The sequence below is a fragment of the Dama dama genome, chromosome 1 (assembly GCF_033118175.1).
Source record: "Dama dama isolate Ldn47 chromosome 1, ASM3311817v1, whole genome shotgun sequence".
NCBI lineage: Eukaryota > Metazoa > Chordata > Mammalia > Artiodactyla > Cervidae > Dama > Dama dama.
In genome coordinates, this window is record NC_083681.1 from 51,236,903 (window position 1) to 51,257,430 (window position 20,528).

Sequence of the window (20,528 nt, forward strand, 5' to 3'; positions counted from 1 at the left end):
TACCACCACCACTTCCACAGCTGCATGGCAACACAACACTGTAAAGTGGTCTTGGCTTTAGGTTAAAACAAGCTTGGCAAACAAATCTAATCAGTAGGTTTCAGAGGTAGAGGAAGTCCTAGTTCTCTGCAGACAAGCTTAACAGACTCTCAGAGTATAATGCATCTGCCGAGAAAGCTAATGCAAACTCAGGCCATGTTAACAGACTCATAAAATCTCTAAAAAGGGGATCACTGCCCTGCTCTACACAATGATGGTCATGCCACACCAGAATTCAAATAGGGCACCAAAAACTTTATGACCATTTCATTACAAAATGACTAGGGTGAGAGAAGACTTGATACCATAGTTTAGAGAACCAAGGTTTATTTGGCTTGGAGCTATAAATATTTAAAAGTCTGGAACAGGGAAAGGGAGCTGTGTAGTCTTAGAGAACAGAACAAGGACCAAAGAGGCAAGCTGTAGAGAGCTAACTACATAACAGCAGCTCACCATGTGTCAAGTGCTATGCCAGGTGCTTTCATAACATTACCTTGAAATTCATCACAACATAAAGTATTTTTCTGATAACAAAGTGCTGTGTGTGCTCAGTCACTCAGTCATGGCCGACATTTTGCAACCCCATACAGCCTGCCAGGCTCCTCTGTCCATGGGAGTTTTCAGGCAAGAACACTGGAGAGGGTTGCCATTTCCTCCTCCATACAGAGTGCTTATGCTTACATTATTCCAACTGTCCAGAATGTCTTTCTACCCAGCTCCTTATATCCCAATACTAACATCTCCAGGTCCAGACTGAATGCCCCTCTTGTCTATAGAGACTTAACCTTTTGTATGTACTAATTACAATTCTCTTACCAGACTGAACTTTTTTTGAAAGGCAAAGGTCATCACGATACATCATGATTCAATGCTGAATGGGGCATACTGCTCATAACGGGCCTTAAGAATAAATAAATGGCAAAGAAAATGTACAAATGACCAAAAAAAAACCTCATGAAAAGATGTTCAATATTATTAGCCATCAAGGAAATACAAACCAAAACCACAAAGAGGTATCACTTCACACAATGGCTCTAATAAAAAAGACAGTAACAGGTGTTGGCAAAGATGTGGAGAAATCAGAACCCTCACATTTTATATTGCTGGTGAGAATGTTAAAATGGTGTAGCTACTTTGGAAAACAGTCTGACCATTTCTCAAAATGTTAAACATAGAGTTACCCATATGACCAAGCAGTTCTACTCCTAGGTATCTGGCCAAGAGACATAAAAACATACATTCACACAAAAATTTGTACATACATGTTCGTAGCAGTGTTATTCATAATGGCTGAAAAATGAAAACACAAATGTTCATCAACTGATGAATATGTAAATAAAATGTAATATATCTATACATGGAATATTGTTCAGTCATAAAAACAAAGTACCTGCTACATGTAAAACAAAGGTACATGTAGCTACCTGCTACATAAAAACAAAGTACATGCTACAACAGAGGTGAACCTTGAAAATATATTAAGTGAAAGAAGCCAGTCATAAGAGGACAAATATTGTATGAGTCCATTTATATGAAATACCCATACAGGGAAATCCAGGGGAAAAGAAAGTGAATTAGTAGTTGTCAGAGTCCGGGAGAGGGGGGGAATGGGGAGTGACTGCTGAAGGGACTGGGTTTTGGGGGGTAGGGGGAAGGCAGTGATGAAAATGTTCTGGAATTAGGACATAGTGATGCTTGTATAATCTTATGACTATATTAAAAAACCACTGCACTGTATACTTTAAAAAGATGAATTTTATGAGGTGTGAATTATATCTCAAAAGGAAAAAGAATAAGTGAATGAGTGAATGCTTACTCAATCAGAGTAAGCTTATTACTCAGGAGATAAGAGTATGCCTCATACCTAGAGGAGCCCAACTGTGGGCGGGATGGTGCCCATCAGAGAACCTAAAGAGGAGGCAAGGACACTGGAGAGGAAGTGAGGCTGAAGACAACAGTGCCTTGGGTCCTGTCTGACCCATCAGGGGCTGTACCTGAGTCCCAGGTGGCCCTGGGAAGGACACTGTTCTGCCCGCTGGACTCTGACCCCTGGGGATTTCATGGGACTCCTCCAATTGTGTGTGCTTTACATTTGGTCCTGCTCACTATCTGCAAAGGCTGGTCAAATACACAGACTTCCTGGGAGGCCTGGACACTATCCCCACAAACAAAAGGGCACTAAGATAGAAGCCTGAGCTCAGCCTCAGAGGGGTATTCTTATGCAGCCTTCCTGGGCCTCCCATCCACATGAATGGAGGATCCTGGAGACCAGTCAGTCTGCTGAGGCACTGGACCCTGCTGGGGAGACTCTGGAGAATAAACAAGGTTTCATTCAACCAGTCAATCAACTGGCCAGACTCCATCTGTACTGCGTGCTTTCTGAGTGCCCAATCAGCCTTGTGTGAGTAGCTATGGTGGAGGCAGGAAGAGGTGCTGGCCACCTGGCTGGGACAGCATGGCCTGGGTGAGGAGACACAGGCATGAAGCAACTGTGGAGAAAGACAAGGAGGTGAAGACTCAACTCAAGTCTGGCTCAGATTTTGAGGCTTTGGGAACTTTGATAAGAAAGATCATCATGGGCTAGAACAAGCAGTTAACTGCGGTGAGAAAAGCATACACTCTGCATTTATGTGGGACTTGGTTTAAATCACAGCTCTAGTCCTTATGAGCTGCAGGGTATTAATTGCTCAGTTGTGTCTGACTCTTTGTGATCCCATGGACTGTAGCCCGTCAAGCTCCTCTCTCCATGGGATTCTTCAGGCAAGGATACTGGAGTGGTTTGCCATTCCCTTCTTCAGGGGATCATTCCGACCTCAGGGATCGAACCTGGGTCTCCTACACTGAAGGCAGATTCTTTACCGTCTGAGCCACTAGGGAAGTCCATGTGGAAGATGGTCACAGCACAATCTGTTTTGCAATACTGCAGCAGAGAATGAAGATAATACATACACAGTATCTTGCACTCTGCCTTGTGTACACACAGAGTGAGTATCTAATAAATAGCAGCTATTACTACTAGGGAAGGTGAGCTTTCTGGAAGAGAAGGGCTTGAAGGGGGCAATGAACTATGAATAGGATCTAAACAAAAGAACACGGGTGGAGTTGGAAGCACTACAAAGGCTAACAGGTAGGAAGAAGTGAGCTGCATGTTTAGGACTAGAGGAGCCAAGTCTGACTGGAATGAGGGTTCCTGGGATGGAGGGGAGTCAGGTTTGGCTGGCAGGAATGTGGGGGGGGGGGGGGGGGCCCTGTCAATAAAGAGCAGAGTTGAGAGCAGGACAGGTTACGGATCTAGATTTGACATTCATTTTCAGGAACCCTGTACTGTCCTAGTAAGGCAGATTGAAATGGTTCTCCCTTGAGCTACAAAACATCTTCCTAAGCCTGGAAAAGTGCTGGGAGGAAATTGTGACTCAGGCAAGCTTCATTCTCCTTCAAGCCTCATAGCATCCTCACCTATAAAATGAAGTGCTAGGACACTTCCAAGGGGGGCAACTTTGGTAAATTACTCAAGCAATCCAAACTTCTGTTTTATCATCTGTGAAACGGAGCTATACTACTTTCATAGTTGTTAAGGATTTAGTAATTTAAGTCTCACATAATGCCTATTTCAAAAAAGGCATTCAATAAACATCAGTCACTATTAGTAATAGTTAATAATGTTATTAAAATATTACTATTTTATGTATTTTAATATATATATATATACAAAGAATATATGTTAAAAATATACAAAATTATATCATTGAAATAATATGCTATAAACATTAAATGAAACTCTGAATAAATGTGGGTTCTTAAAAAAAGTGGTAAAACTAAGGTGATAGGATATCCACAAGACCAGTATGCAAATGAAAAGATGGTCAATTTTAATTGCTCATCAGGGAAATGCAAATTAAAACTATTATGAGCTACCACTACAGATCCACCAGAATGGCTAAAAATAAAACACCTGACATGGCCAAGACGGTAAAAACTGAATATCCAGAAAATTCTATCCATTATCTTATTTTGCCAGTTCACAGGCAAAAACCTGGTATAATTAACAACATTCAAATACAACCCCTACTATGCACTGAGCACCTAGTAAGTGTTAGGCCCAGCACTCACTGGTTTTTCTCATTTAATTTTCTCACTGAATACTCGCAGCAATGGTGTGAGGTAGGTCAATCACCATCCCACTTTGCAGATGAAGAATCTAAGGCCAGAATCTTAGGCTACTTTCCCAAGGTCACAGAGAGTTAACGAATGGCACAGCTGGGATCCAAACCCTGTCTTCTGAGACTCATGACTGGGAATCAAAGCTTGTTTCCTCAGACTCTGAATTCCTTACTGCCAGGATTCCTGCCAATGATATGAAACCCTCTCAGGCAGACCCACTGACAGAGGGACAAGGAGAGAACCACTTTATATGCCTTAGCAGGACTTTGGGCCTGCGACCCTTGTCCAGAAGGAGGAGAGGGAAGGAAGCAGGATGTAGACGAATCTACATTCAAAAGTGAGATTTTCTGAGAGAGCAGAACTGTGAGGCAAACTGCTACAGTGAATACGGTAAACCCATAACATATCAGTTTGACTAATTTTAATATTCTTAACATTTCTCTCTGTTCCTCAGTTTCCGGGAAAACTCCTTGGGAAAAAAATCCAACTGGTTCCAGTCATGCCGGTAGGATCTGTGTTATGGCCATGGCCGAGCTGGGGCTTTGGAGAAGCAGCACCTGGGCCCTAACAATGGTGGTGGGGAGACTGAGCCAGACAGCTGCCACTGCTGGGGAGCCCTGAGGGACTGCAGTTTTGCGGCTTCACTGCCTCCATGGCTAGATCAGTGCCCAAGAAGATGCTGACACACATAGCTGGTAGGTACTCAGATTGGTTCCCAATGTTTCTCAGTAATCAGAATTGATGTGCTTGCTGAGCACATCAATCCCCTCCCAACCACCCCAACTCAGCGGCCGCTGCTGTCAGAGTAAGACAAAGCTCCCTACAATGGACAGCCCCCAATGCCATGCAAGGCCTGCTTTCTCTCCTGGCTCCTGCCAGGAAAGCTTTTCTTTTCCTTCTTCACCGAGGTTAACTCCTTCACTTCGTACTTGAGCTTCCGCTGGGAATTTTTCCCTGGCCAGAAGAAATCTCTCAGAGACACTTGAGATTCTCTATACCATTCCTTTGTAGCATTTGTTACAGCTGTAATTTCATATTTACATGATTAATGTCTGACTAAGCTTTAAGCTTCATGAGACAAGGTCTGTACATTTTTGGCCTATCACCGATCCATCAGGGCTTAGCATAGTGTCAACATACAGTAGGTGTTATTTGTTGAATAAATAAATGATTGAATTAAATCACCATTTTTATTTTCTTTTTCCCTAGGGGGATGTCAATTCTTTTGTTTACAAGTTTATTATGACTGTAAATAACTACTAACATTTGCCTAACTCCTACCATTTACAAAACACTTTAAAAATACTCAATAAATATTTGTTTACTATTTACGTGAACAGTGATAAACAACGCAGCAATGGTCTGCCACCTCCAAAACTCACAGTAGCGTGTGAGTGTGCGCGCGTGCGAGAAAAAGAGAGAGAGAGAAGGAAAGAGATGACCCATCTCAAAAGAGGGTGATAAGTGCTATCACAGAGGAAGTATAAAAGTACTTGGAGGGCTAGGGATGGCTTCCTGGAAGATGTGACACTGATGACCCAAAGGATGAATAATTCTCTAGACCACAGGAGTTCACCCTCCTGGAATTTTCATGAGTTCCTGGGAGGGTGGCCTGGCAAGTATCTTACAGTCGCGGTAACTAAGGAAGTTAAAAGCAGTGGGGCCAGCACTGGAGGCTCTATCACAGGGCTGGGTTTCCCTTTAGGGGCATCCCTCCTTGCCACAAGCCACTGCAGGAGGCCCTGGCTGTTCTCTGCTCCTGGGCTTGGCCAACCACCTGATCCTGCGGGGGTTCTCAGCAGCGGACTGGCTGTTTCCACAACTAACCTACTCATAAAATTCTGAAAAAGCTGCTAACCCAATCTTCCCCAGTAGTTTTCTATCATCAGGGAGCAAGCAAACAGAGATTCCGTAAGTTCACACCTCTGAAAACATGCCAGACCCTGGACCACTCTGCAAAATTGCTAGGCTGGTTAAAGGCCCACTTGAGTAAGCCCTGGAGTTTCAGTGTGTGATCGGGACCCTCCCCCAAAGGGCTCAGATTTCTCTGTAGAGTTTAACACTGAGAACTATATTTCAAAATTCTCAGTGGGAACCCCACTAACAAGATGTGGAAACGAAGATTCAAAAAGGGAAGGTCTGTGATCTATTAAGGGCTTCGCTGGTGGCTCAAATGGTAAAGAACCTGTCTGCAGTGTATGAGAACTGGGTTCAATCCCTGGGATCGGGAAGATCTCCTGGAGAAGGGAATGGCAGCCCACTCCAGTATTCTTGCCTGGAGAACTCCATGGACACAGGAGCCTGGTGGGCTACAGTCCACGGGGTCACAAAGAATCAGACATGACTAAGCGACTAATACTTTAACTTTTTTTTTTTTCATGATCTATTAAGAGTCCCAGAGACAGTAACTGTGACAGAAGTGGAACTTAGGTCTTCTAATTCTAAAATCCTTGTACTTTTTTTGCAGCATTATGCTGCCTTCCAACATCCCAGCATTCAAAAAGAAACCTGTGTAGGTTATACGCTAGCATTCAAGAAACATTCATAAGTTTCAAATTACAGGAGCGATGCCAGTGAGGCCTTGACCTTCGGTCTAGAATAAAGCTTTTGTCTCAACCTATTGCAAGCCACAAGAACATTTACATACTTACTGGTTAAGAGAGTTGGATGTTTTGGTTGCTCTCATGCCATCATTAATATTTTCCCACCCAGCCAAAGTGATACAACAATCGATAAACAGCCTCTCAGAGGCCCCGAGACAGCTGAATGTATTTACCAGCCAGGGTTTTTGTTAATTACATAAAATCCTTGGATCAATGTGCAGAACATTTACCTATATTGGAGCTAAGCACATTCTGGACACCTTAATCGGGGCACAATGACAGCAAGTGCCTCAAGCCCCAAGCTGGGGCATCCGGGGACAAGAATCAAACCAAGCCATCAATGCAAATCTAGAATAAATGTGTTTGGCCTCCAACAAAACCCAACCCTTTCTTCTTTCCTGCATTGCAAATCAAATCAGACTTTTTTTCCAAAGGTACCTAGTAAACAAGTTTTAGCTGGTATGAAGTACTTTAATGTCTAAAACCATCAAACCAGAAATCAAAACAAGATGTCAAAACAATCTCTAGACTGATCTTTGAAGCAGCATAGCATGTACTGCAGGAAGAGTCAGAAAGACCCATTCAAACGTCTACTTAACATCTCCACTTGAATGTCTCACTGAAATGTTAAATTCAACATGTTCAAAACTGAACTCAATCTTTTTCTCCCAACCCAGTCCTCCTCCCCCAGCAGCTTCATCTCAGAGAATGGCAACAGCATCTCCACAGCTGATTCAAGCCAGAAAACAGAAATTCATTCTTAACACCTTCTTCTCCCTAATCAACCATATGCAAATTCATTTATTCAAGATTCATCTACTGAGTACCTCCTACGTACCAGGCACTGATGCTGTTCTACACATCACCAAGTCCTGTCTAGTTTACCTTCTCCATCTCTGCTACTGACACCTTACTCCAAGACACCACCTGCCACCATCCTTTCTGGTCTGGACTACTCCAGTCACTATCAACTGGTTTTCCTGCATCCACCGCAGCTCCCTATCAATCTATTCTCCATGGAGCAGCCAGGGTGATCTTTTAAAATTACAGATCTAGATCATGTCACCACATGTCTCTCTCTCTCTTTCTGTCACATACACACACCTTCAAATTCTTCAATGGCTGCCCACTGCTCTTAGTAAAAACAAAAGACATTAACATGGCCAACAGATCCAGTGTGATATGGTCCTTGCTTAACTCCCCAATCTTATTTCATGCCCTCTCCCACTTACAGTCTGGACTTCTCTCAATTCCTTTGCATCTTTTCTTGACTCAGGGCCTACTGTCCTTTTAAGTCAATATTCTTCTAGCTTTCTCTTTATCCTTCAGAATTCACTTCAACCTCACTCAGATGCTTTAGCTTACAGAAAATATACCCCCCTCCACTCCTCCCATGCTCAAGATTAGACTCCCAAGTGTCTTGTGCTTCACATTTTAACAAAGTTTTACTGAGATATAATTCACACACCATAAAATCCATCTATTAAAAGTGCACAACTTGATTTTAGTAGATTCAGAGTTCTGTGATCTTGACTACCAACCCCAGAACACTTTCATTAGCCACCCCAAAAAAACTCTGGACCTATTAGCAGTCACTCCCTATTCCCTCCCAACCCCCACCTCTCCAGTCACTGGCAATCACCAATCTTACTTTCTGTCTCTATAGCTTTGTCTATTCTGGACATTTTATATAAACTGAATCATATAATATGTGGTCTCTTGTATCTGGCTTCTTTCACTTAGCATAATGATTTCAAGGTTCTTTAATGTAGCATACACGCAGTATCTGTATTGATAAATAATATTCCACTGTATGCCTATATCGTACTTTTATTTACCCACTGATCAGTTAAAGGACGTTGGGGCTACTTCCCTCTTTAGGCTATTATGAATAATGCTGCTATTAACATTCTTGTACCAAGTACAATCATGTACGTTTTCATTTTTCTGGAGTACACACCTAGGAGTAGACTTGCTGGGTCATATGTTTAATGTTTTGAAGAACTGCCAATTGCTTTCCAAAGCAATTACACCATTTCACATCCCCACCAGCAATATTTAAGGGTTCCAACTTTTCCACATCCTTACCAACACTTGCTATTATCTATCTTTCTGATTACAGTCATCCTGATATGTGAGAAGTGGTATCTCATTGTGGCTTTGATTAGTATTAAATATCCCCAGAGAGGGGAATGGTTGGCCACCCCAGTATTCTTGTCTGGAGAATCCCATGGACAGAAGAGCCTGGTGGGCTACAGTACATGGGGTATCAAAGAGTCAGACACGATGGAGTGACTAAGCATAAGCACCCTAATACTAATGATGTTGAGCATCTTTTCATGCGCCTATTGGTCAATTTGAATATCTTCTTTGGAGAAACTATTTGGACCCTTTGTCCACTTTTAAATTGGGCTATCTTTTTTTACTGTTGAGCTTCCGTATTCTGAATACGTATCTCTTACTAATTTGTAAATTTTTTCCCTTTCTGTGGGAGAGACTTTTCACCTTCTTGAAAGTGTCCTTTGAACACAAACATTTTTACTTTTGAAGTCCAATTTATCTCCTTTTCTCTTTGATTTCCTGCGCTTTTGGTGCCATATCTAAGAAGGCTTGCCTAGCCCACAGTCACAAAGATTTACTTCTGTTTTCTTCTTTTATAGAGTTTTATAGTTTTAGCTCTTACATTTAGATCTATGATCCATTTTAGTTTTGTGTACGATGAGGCAGGGCTACAGTTGTATTTTTTTACACGGAGATATCTAGTTGTCCCAGCAACCATTTGTTGAAAGGGCAAACTGTACTTCATTTTAAAGTACGTAACTATAACTGCATAGTCACCTGGCTCCCAGTTAGACTCTAAGTACCAGGAGGGCAGGAACTGTGCCCATCCTGTTCACCACTGTATCTCCAGCACTCAATCCAACACCTAGTTCCTAATGAGCACTCAGATATTTTGGCTGAACTAATGAAATACTTTTATTATTAACAATAAACACGAGCAACTCTGTTTTGAGTTACAGGTATTATCATTTCCACATTACTTAGGCTTACAGAAGTTAGGCAACCTGTGCCTTGCTCTGCTGGTCCTCAATGTTCGACTGAGGTGTTCCCTCCTCACCTGAGAAGCGGGTCAGTGAGCTCCTCAGAGCAAGGACTGTTTCTCCTTCCTCATTTTGTTGTCACCAACACAAATTCAGCTCAGGGCTAGGCACAAGAGACAGGCTGGACAGATGAGTGACGGAGGGACGAATGGACAATGCTCTCCATAACCAGGGCCCTACTCATCTCCACTCTCCCGGCCGCAGACTCTGATCCAGCAACACCACACAATTTAACAGTACACAGCTCGCCCTCCTCACCACACACTCGGGCTCTTTCTTGCCTCAGCACTATCACTTACACTGTTCCTTTTGCCTAGAATGCCTTTGCCTTCTATTCGCTAAACACTCCTAATACTTTAAGACTGATCAGGCGTCATTTCCTCTGGTCTGCCCGGTAGATGAGGCCCACATGCTGGGCTCCTGTCTCAGCACTATGAGTGGAGACAACCTAAGGACCTACATAGTGGCTGGAAAGCACGGTGTCTGTCCATGAATCCTCAGGGCAAGAATGCTGGAGTGGGCAGCCACTCCCTTCTCCAGGGGATCTTCCCGACCAGGAACTGAACCTGAGTCTCCTGCACCGCAGGTGGACTCGTCATCATCAGAGCCACCAGGGAAGCCCTCTTGTCTCAGCACAGACCATGCTGCATTACCACCGTCTTCCCCAGACTCCTTAACTGAGGGCAAGAAGCATGCCTGGTCAGTTGTCCCCGATGCCAAGTAAACCACCCAGCATATGGCAGGTGCTCAGTAAGCTTTCATCAAACGAACAAATGAATCCTGGAGAGAAAGGGCAGGCAGTCTGAAGTTCAAGACTGATACCACCATACTTCCTTCATTTAAAAAGTGCTTGTGCCGATGGAAACAACTCGAGTTAAGCACTCAGCAGAGGCCTAGCTCCCTGCTGGGAGAAGGGCAGTGGGTAGGGGTATAGTCTTTCACCCAAATTTGTTCGAAAAGAAATGTGATCTCTGTGGCGAGAACAGGAGGCCTCACTTCTCTCAGCCCCAGTAGCTCCTCACTCGGCTCTGTCCGATCCGGGACAGATGTGCCTTCAGACTGCCCTGTGCCCTAGGTTTCGGTTGAGTGGTTCCTGAGTCCAGGAGCCACGCTTGGGTGTGGGCTGAGCCCAGGAGCAGGGCCACCTGCTCATGCTGCTGACAGGTGGGATAGGGGCCTCAGAACCAGGATTCCACTCCTGAAGAGCCAGAGCTGCACGTGCCAACAACGTTTAAGTGCCTTGGGGGAAGAAGGAAACAGCTGCCACATAAAGAGAAAGGAGAGGACGACGGGAAGGAAAAGGGATCCAGCCTCCTTCTGACACAGCCAGCTGGAGTTTGAAAATAAGACTCTGGACTGCCTGCTTCCGGTTTGCTGGAAAGTCAGTAAAAAGTAGCTTTCCCCAACTTTCACTGTACTGGAAAAGAGGATAAGACATGTGTGGGACCAGACCTTGTCCCTGCCATGAGGAGGCACACAATCCAGTGGTTTAAGGTGAAGGCCAGCCCAGCCCTCCTTAATGTAAAGAAGAACATGGTGAGTGGCAGAACCTTCCCTGTGCCTTTAGCCAGGCAGGCCCACACCATGAATGGTTAGCCAGCTCCACGTAAAACAGGTAACAGTGCCCACACTTCAGAGCTGTTGGTCTGATCATCTCACACTGCCTGAGGATCCCTCATCTGTTCCTGATTTGGGTAGAGTGTGAACCACGCTGGTTTTCCTGTTCATGGGCTGAGTGCCTCCTCAGTTCTGATGTTCAGCCCAGCTTCTCCCACCTGACCTCCAACTTTTCTAGCAAAGCAGTCTTCTGCACAGCTGGCACGGCTCTTCCTAGATGACCTGACCCCTCCCCCGGCCCCCACCCCAGGCCAGCAGAAGGTGCAGGGCAACGGGTAGATCACATTCAGCTGGGAGGAGTCTGCAGTACTTGAGCGGAGGCTGGGAGGCTTTAAGAAAAGGTGTAAGGAGCACAGTGTACACACAGCAGTCTGTGTGGAGGGCCCACACCTAGAACCCAGAAACTGCAGATTCAAGAGTATCTTTAAAGAAGATGATGAAACTCCCCACCTCCGAACAGAAGAGCTTTGGATTGCTTCCCTTCACTATCAAGAGCTCTCCCAAGGCTCTAGGAAAGTAGGGGGTCATCAAGGCAGAGGCATACACAGCCCAGAACCAGAGAGGGACAGGAGAAGAGGAGGGGAGAGACAGCATTACTCCAGGTCTGAGTTTTATTCCAAATACTGATTTGACCACACAGATCATACACATGATGACCCAACTGTGTATAAACTATGAGTAAATATTTTTTTAAAATTGAGAATGGGATTCTATCCTGGTATTAGCAGCTCTGTTGGGCAGAGCTAAAGGCCAGGACACAGATGGGAAAACTTAACGGTAGTGTTAAGCACCTGTGCAGAGTCTAGGATGTAAAAAGCCTAAATAAACAAGGACCTATGGTAGGAATTCAAGGAAGTTTCCTTCAAGCAAGGGTGGTCAGGCTCCCCCCACTCCTTCCCGTAGGACCAGCTCTCTGAGCAGGAAGAGCTGTGATTAGCAGGTCACATGTTTGTTTCCTTGAGACCACATGATGAAGGTGAGGGGAAACTGTCAGTTCTGAGGGGCTGGGTCTGTGCCTTGCTCATCTCTGCCTCCCTCACAAGGGTTGAAGGGAGATTCTGACTGAGTCGTCATGATCGAGAGAGATAGGACAAGCGGAGGCAGGAGAAAAGCGGGTTACAGACTGGGGACACACAGGGAAATCCTTGTAGACACTAGTCACATAGGCAAGAACAAATATTCTGAACCACACACATACCATAAATTCAATCATTTTCTGTAATTTGAGGGTGGGAGGTTTAATCATTGTTAAGAAAAATGTGTATTTGAAAGAGCTAAATCAATCAGCCCTTGGAGACTAAGTGAAACAGGAAAGGAATACCTCAAGGCTATATATTGTCCCCCTGATTATTTCATTTCTATGCAGAGTACATTATGCAAAATGCCAGACTAGATGAAGCACAAGCTGGAATCAAGATTGCAGGAAGAAATATCAATAACCGCAGATATGCAGAAAGTGAAGAACTAAAGAGCCTCTTGATGAAGGTGAAAGAGAAGAGTGAAAAAGTTGCCTTAAAAGTCAACATTCAAAAATTGAAGATCATGGCATCCAGTCCCATCACTTCAAATAAATGGGGAAATAATGGAAACAGTCACAGACTTCATTTTCTTGGGCTTCAAAATCACCTCGGCTGGTGACCACAGTCACAAAATCAAAAGATGCTTGCTCCTTGGAAGAAAAGCTATGACAAATCTAGACAACATACAGAGACATTACTTTGCTGACAAAGGTGAGTATAGTTAAAGGTGTGGTTCTTGCAGTAGTCATGTACAGATGTGAGAGTTGGACCATAAAGAAGGCTGAGCGCCAAAGAATTGATGCTTTTAAACTGCAGTGCCGAAGAAGACTCTTCACAGTCCCTTGGACTGCAAGGAAATCAAACCACTGAATCCTAAAGGAAATCAACCCTGAATATTCATTGAAGGACTGATGCTGAAGCACCAATACATCGGCTACCTGATGAGAAGAGCTGACTCACTGGAAAAGACGCTGATTCTGAGAAAGACTGAAGGCAGGAAGAGAAGGGGACGGCAGAGGATGAGATGGTTGGATGGCATCACCAACTCAATGGATATGAGTTCGAGCAAACTCCGGGAGATAATGAACGACAGGAAACCTGGTGTGCTGCAGTTCATGGGTTCGCAGAGTCGGACACGACTGAGTGACTGAACAAAACTCAGCCTCCCCGGTAAGGAACAGGTGCTTTCACAGCCCTGCTGCTCTGCACATGCATGGCTTACCCTGGCTTGCCAGAGGAAAGCAGGAGCCTGGCAGCAGTCACCTAGCAGTCATCAACAGGTGACTAAAGGGTCAGCAGAGGCCTTAAACGAGGGCACAGCCAGCTGCCACCCCGTCATGCCATCGTACTGCAGCAGCAGGAGTCGAGGCTCTCCTGCCTCTGAGGGAATGAACGTGCCATGCGCTGCCTGCAGTTATGAATGGCTCTTATAACAGCGAGCCGACAGCTGTGCTTGGTTTTTAAGATGCATCATCGCATGTTTATTAAACTGCTGCTCCATCATATTTATTTGGCTACGAAACAACTCCCAGCCCATACTTCCAAAAGTGGTCTATTAAAAACTAAGCCTTGAACATTAATACTCAAAAGCACCCTTGAGAGTCAATAATAATATGGCAGATAAAATGAAAGGGAATCAAAGCAGTAAGTCTTGATGGGGGTTGTGACTGCCTTTCAACACTTTCTTGCATGTTCAGGCAGCTGGAGTGGGGAAGAGCACCATGGGTGTGTGGCGCTGGGTGCAGTGATAGCCACTCCAGTCACCTAATTTCCTGTCTAAAATGTGGACATGGTGGCAGGGAAGGGAGGGTGTCCCATGGCCACCTAGCTCTACACAAAAGGCAGTAAAAAAAAATAAAATAAAATAAAGGCCAAAGTTCGAGCTAATGCTGGGCACCAAGTTTCACCAAGGATGAAGCCTCTGCCCCTAACGAAGCAAGGATGCCCCATGTCAGAGCATCCATCTAGGACAGACTCTATTCTGCCCCGGCACCCGGCTGAGGCTTGGATCAAGTCCTGTCCCTGCGCAGGAACAAGCCTCCGATCTAACTGACCAGTGGTCGCTAGGGGAACAAATGAGCTAGGGAAGCTGGAGAAATGCAGTCAGCTCCCGGGCAGGCACCCAGCATGGGCACCCAGCCCTGCAGGCAGGTGGCTTTGGCAGAAAGATCTCTTCCAGCTCCCTCCCAAATCTCCAAGTGTCTCCACTGTTGCCCACCTGCACTCCATCCAGTCAATAGCCAATTATCCGTGGCCAATCCCACAGAGAAACAAGAACAAAGTGGAAGATTCACCGAGGAATCCACAAGATGTAGGAGGGATCCGAAACCATGCCCTGAGAAGAACAGAACAACTGAGGGATCAGGGCTGTCTGGGGCCAGAAAAAAAGATACAGGGGCTGACTCTCTACCTTAAGATATCTAAGGGCTGACCTGGGCCAAAGGAGCCCAGTGACTCACTGACTACAAGGAAGTCACAGGGTTCGGTTCCCAGCTCAGTGTGAGGATTTCCTCCCAGGCAGTCACCACCAGAGCAAGGGCCCCACTCCGCTCAGGCCTCTTGCACGAGAGAGCAAGGTCTAGGGTCTGATACTCACCTGCTGACTTCTTGGACATTGTTGGCTCGAGCAGCTTCCATCAGGGCTGCATCTGAAGAGAGAGGGGCACCAATCAGATCCCTGACCAGGACCTAACCCTCAGAGCTTCCTGGAGGGCCCAGAAAGACAGTGGAAGTGAAGGCACTTCAGATACATGGGCTTTAACAAGTGAAAAGATGCCAAGATACACAATGAGACAGCTAGTCCTCCCCTGCCCACATGAAAGCCTCTGTTAACCACTTGTCTTCCACATCTTTCTATTAGAGCCCAGACTCAGAACTCTTACCACACAGGTGATCCAAGGAATGTGTTAGTACCACGTGTGGCCTACAGTGAACACTCAGTGTGTGAACGCCTTCACCCTTCATCAGCTATAAAGCTCTGCAGGTTTATGTAACTATCACACATTATTAATTATCCCCCTACCTTGCCCCACTTTCTCTTCCAACTTCAGTTTCTCAGCTTAGTTTTGAATCTTGATGTTACAGGTCACAAACCTAGCAGGAGGACAGGATAAGGAAGAGCAGGCAGGGGTGTGGACCCCTCCGAGAGTGGAGAGCGCCTCGACCAGGAGCCAGGCTCCACCACACCCTGTCCACTATTCACCACGTGCTGTGGCAGCCTTTCCCCCCTCAACGCCAACTTCCTTGACTATAAAGCAGAGGCACTAATCCTTGCCCCGACAGCCTTACAAGGATGCTAAAGAAATAACGGCTGAAAAACCTGCAAACATCCCAGTGCCAAACCCAACAAAGGAAGAACCAAAGTAGAGGATTCCAATCAATCCCTTAGGAATCACCAGGCCTAGTAGAAAAGCGATGGCAAGCTTGGCCTGGCCTGGGCAGCGTGCGAGCTGTTGGCACCACCTTGTGGCCATGAGGAAAAGCTGTCAACAGCAGAGGCACATTCTCTCTCCCAGGGGCTGCAACACTCTGAGCTCAGCTGGTCCTGAGCTCCAGTGATGGGCACCAGACTGACTCAGACCAGCCCTGTCTCAGGGAGCTCTCAGTCCAGCCAAGAGAGTCACCACGTGAAACAGAGAGGAAGCACTGGGGCAGGGTGGAATAGCAGACCTGGGTCTGGTCCTAACTCTGCCACTTACTTGTTTATTACCTGGCTCACTCACCTAACCTCCTGTGTACAATATCCACCTTATCAGACATATGCAAACCAGTCCTGTGGTTCAGACTGATGCACAGGCCTCCACGCCCCCTCCAGGCCTAGGCTCCAGGGCTAGGTCTTCCTCGGTTCCCCAGCTGTTTCCCCAGCACACACCCCAGCATGCTTGGGCAGCCCCCAGCTGGAAGGGGAACAAGCCTTCCTCAGATACTGCTGTATTCTCTCTCCCCTCACTCTTTTAAAAAAGAAGTAGCTTCTGCAAGGTCCCAGAGGGAATGAGGAATGAGCCGAGATTAGAACAGGGGTCCCCTGGCTCCTAAAGGGCAGTACTGATTATGCTGCACTGAGGGCCTTATCTCACAACTCTCAAGTCAGGAGACAAGGGAACTGGCAAGTCAGAAAGATTGGAACTGGTCATGGTTTGGTAAACATCATGTATTTTGGTAAAAAGACCCCAGTGTCTTTTGCTGGGGTTCACATGCCACAGATTCCAATCTGGAGCCCCCCAAAAACTCTGAGGCAAGACCTTGGACACCTTCTCCCCATCTGTCTAAACCTGCTGGCCTTGGGACATTCCCTGCTCATCAATTTTCCACGGCTTTCCATCACCTATAGAAGAATTTCAAACCTTCCAAACCCTCGCGCCTGATATCCAGACCCTACTCCATCTGCTCTCACCTCATTTAAAAGACCTCCTCTCCTTCAACCAGGCTGGACAAACTGCTAGCCTCTATACATACTATGCTGACCTGCGCTTCGTTCCTGGAAACATTTGCGTAGAATACCAACCATCTTGAGGAACATTTACTAAGTGCCTACGCTAAGTACCAGGGACTATGATGGACAATGCAAAATTATTAGGGAAAGGAACCGGAATCAACCTGAAAATATCAAGACGCACTCCCTGCTCTCAAGGAGCTCACAGTATCAACTCTTCTTTTCATCTCTTGCCTTATCCTTAAGAACTCAAATTCAAATTCCCCATCCTCAAGGAAGGTCTCCAATCATTCAGGAAGGCTTTCCATGCTGGCCTTCTGATCCCCCAAAACACGCTGTCAGATGACTCACCAGATGCACATGCCTAATGGCCTGCACCATCCCCTTAACTGGCATTGTGTTAAGTCAGGAGTTCCACATCAAGCTTTAAAGTAGGTGCACAGAGGGTATTCATACCTCTGTGGGTGTGGAAGTGACAGAATCATAGTGTGCCTAAGCTAGAAGAACCCTTAGGAGCTCTGTTTCAACACCCTCATTTTATAGATGAGGAAACAGGACCATGAGGAACAGCAAAAGTCCAAAGTCACGTGGGAACTAAAGGTAGAACAAAACAAGACCCCAGGTGACCTTACTCCCTGCCGAGGCTCTTCCTAAACAGCTGGCCACATCCTGCTGAATAAACAAATGAATGTCAAGGGCGTCCCTCCTCTTGGTCCAAAGTCTCAGAGCTTGGGATGCATGGAATCTTGAAACACCAGGCCTCACTCTTCTCTTTGAGGAAGAGCTGAGAACCTGAGTAGCTGGATTCACGTAGGCTAGAAGTCTAGCTCTCTGCCTGCTCTCCCAGTCCCTGCTCGGCTCCATGCACCCAGGGGTGATACCAATCTGGGTCAGCCAGCCCCCGTGGTTGCTCTGGTTCTCTAGAGGGCCAGCTCCCTGTATTTCTTGTCCTGCCAAATTCCCTACATAGCAAGATCACCTCATGCCTGAGACCAGGCACAGCAGAACCCTAGGAGTCTCCCTGATGAACACACCCACACTGCTGAACTTCAAAAGGAATCAGAATAACAGCACTGTAAGAGTACTGAGAAATCATCCTCCACCTGTGGGAAAACAATCTAGAGAGGAGCAAGCAGAGCCAAAGTTGGCACTGAAACCAAGTCTCCTCTTCCCTTCTTAGGCCATGGACCCCAAGGACTGTAGCCTGCCAGGCTCTTCTGTCCATGGAATTTTTTTCAGGCAAGAATACAGAAGCTGGCTGCCATTCTCTACTCCAGGGGATTTTCCCAGACCAGGGATCAAACCCACGTCTCTTGCATCTCTTGTGCCTCCTGCATTGGCAGGTGGATTCTTTACCACTGCACCACATGGGAAGCCAAACAGGAGGTTTCCTGGAGACCTCTTAAAAGAGGAACTGAACCAGGTAGAATGGTAGAGAAATAGGCCACATGCTAATTTCAGATGTTTAGTCCAATGCTCCCATTGTACAGATGGATAAGGTGATACCCCAAGAAGGGAGGCTGACCTTTAATAACTGTATTATTATAATACAATAATTATTATTATGGGCTTCCTAGGTGGTGCCAGTGGTAAAGAACCCACATGCCAATGCAGGAGACATAGAAGACGCAGGTTTGATCCCTCAGTAGGGAAGATCCCCTAGAGGAGGGCATGGCAACCCACTCCAGTAGTCTTGCCTGGAGAACCCCATGGACAGAGGAGCCTGGCAGGCTACTGTCCACAGGGTCCCAAAGAGTCGGACACGACTGAAGCGACTAGGCACGCATGCAATTATTATTCTAATACCATAACAGTTGCATAATTTGAGAAATTACACAACTCAGAGGAACTGAACTCCTCAGCCTGCTCTATGACCAAATTATGTCTGGGTCCCACCAGGACTGAAGCTCTAGTGGTCTAAATCTACAAGCAGCTCCCACCCTCCAACCACATGGACTCAGGACCCTCCTCCCGCCTCTCACTTGCACAAAACCAGACTGTCCCGATAATCACCCTTGCTGGACGGGCTCTTGCTGTAACAGTGAACCACCAGCGCCGTGGCCAGGGCCCACACGCCCAATCCAGCTCTGCTGAGGACTCCATTCCAGCTGTCCTGCCCAGGCAGTGTTTCTTCGGGGCTGGGAAGGCGTCCCCACGTGGCAGCTGCAAGGCAGGGGGTCTCGGTACGTCCTCTCTGGCGCCCTCCAGTGGCTGCCCCTCCTCCGGTGAGTAGGGCCGGCGACGTTCCACCGCGCCCCCCGACGGCAGCCCTCAGCCACTGAGGCTCCCCGCGGCCCCCGGTGGTCACACTCTGGCCGGTGGCACTTTCGTGGCTCCGGAGCGATGGGGACCTAAGCAGCTGGAGAAGGAGCCGCGGCGCCGGCGCTGTTCTCTTCGACACCAGGGACCCCAGCATCGTGACAGCTGCTTCGATAACCCCCTGGTGCCGGCCCCTGTGCTGACCACTTCCAACATGGCTGCCGCGGCGCGTTCGAAGACGCCGCGGAGTGAAATTACGCACTACCTCACGGGAGTGGTAGTCCCTAACCCTAGATCTTGACGTAGCGGAGGGAGAAATAAACTACATTTCCCAGAAGGCTGTGGAACTTGCGTCATAATGACTGCAGACTTACAGGATCCTGGGGCGTATTGGGAAATGGAGTTTGGACATGGGGGCGTGGCAAGAAGAGAAACACCTAGCAGGGGCCAGGCCATTAGAGTTAAGGTTGGAATCCCAGAGTGTTCTTCCAAGTTTAGCTAAAACTTGAGATGCAATTTCTGAGTTTTGTAAATTAAACGGGACTCTTCAGCAGAGGCCAGTCATGAAACTTGTGCTTCTTTTAGCCTATATCTCTTTTTAGCCTGGGACTGCTTTTCACAAAGATAGCTAGGGTAACTGGTGCACCTGAAATAGGAATTCCTTTTCTTCTCTCTCTCTCTCTTTTTGTTTTTTGTACACCGACATCCTTTCTGTTAAAAAGTTGATGCCTAATCTTGCTTTCCCACTTGCCCTATATTTAAGGTGCTTTCATATGTTCTATCTTTCTCATCATTGTGGCAGCCGCATAAGGGAAGCTGGGCTAGGACTATTACTCCTGTGTACAGGGAGGGGAATTTAGGCTCAAAAATAAAAGAATTTGTCAATAAATCAATAAATAAAGCTGAAGCCTTCAACTCCAAGCCATCGCCCTCTTGATACTTGCACCCCCATCCTGCCCTCATTTCTCCAGATTGAACCCATGAGCAGGTGAATGATGAAGTGCTTTTTTTTCTAGGTGAGAAGTGGATTTTTTAGAGAGAAGCACACTCCACAGAGCTCCAGCCTTCTCAGAATCAAGAGTAGCCTTGGGAGAAACACACTGAACAGACTAGAGTGTGGACTGTCGCAGAGGGTATGAGTAGTCTTGAAATGCAGTGTGGTTAGTTTTTATAGGCTGGGTTATTTCACAGGCTAATGAGAAAAGCTGTGATAAACCTAGACAGCGTATTAAAAGGCAGAGACATCACTTTGCCAACAAAGATACAAATTGTCAAAGCTATGGTTTTTCCAGTAGTC

At 46.3% G+C, this 20,528-nt stretch overlaps 1 protein-coding gene across 1 annotated transcript in view; it reads right to left on the bottom strand.

Annotated features, from left to right (window-relative positions):
* Positions 1–19,454, bottom strand: part of CLPB (ClpB family mitochondrial disaggregase) — a 154,060-nt gene extending 134,606 nt beyond the window's left edge. Inside the window, exons 1-2 of the mRNA XM_061149504.1 lie at positions 18,986–19,454; positions 15,137–15,188 (exon numbers count right to left, since the gene is read on the bottom strand). Of these exons, the coding sequence (XP_061005487.1) occupies positions 15,137–15,188; positions 18,986–19,388 (455 nt within the window). The 5' untranslated portion in view covers positions 19,389–19,454. The remainder of the gene's footprint in view (positions 1–15,136; positions 15,189–18,985) is intronic.
* Between the last annotated feature and the right edge of the window lie 1,074 nt (positions 19,455–20,528).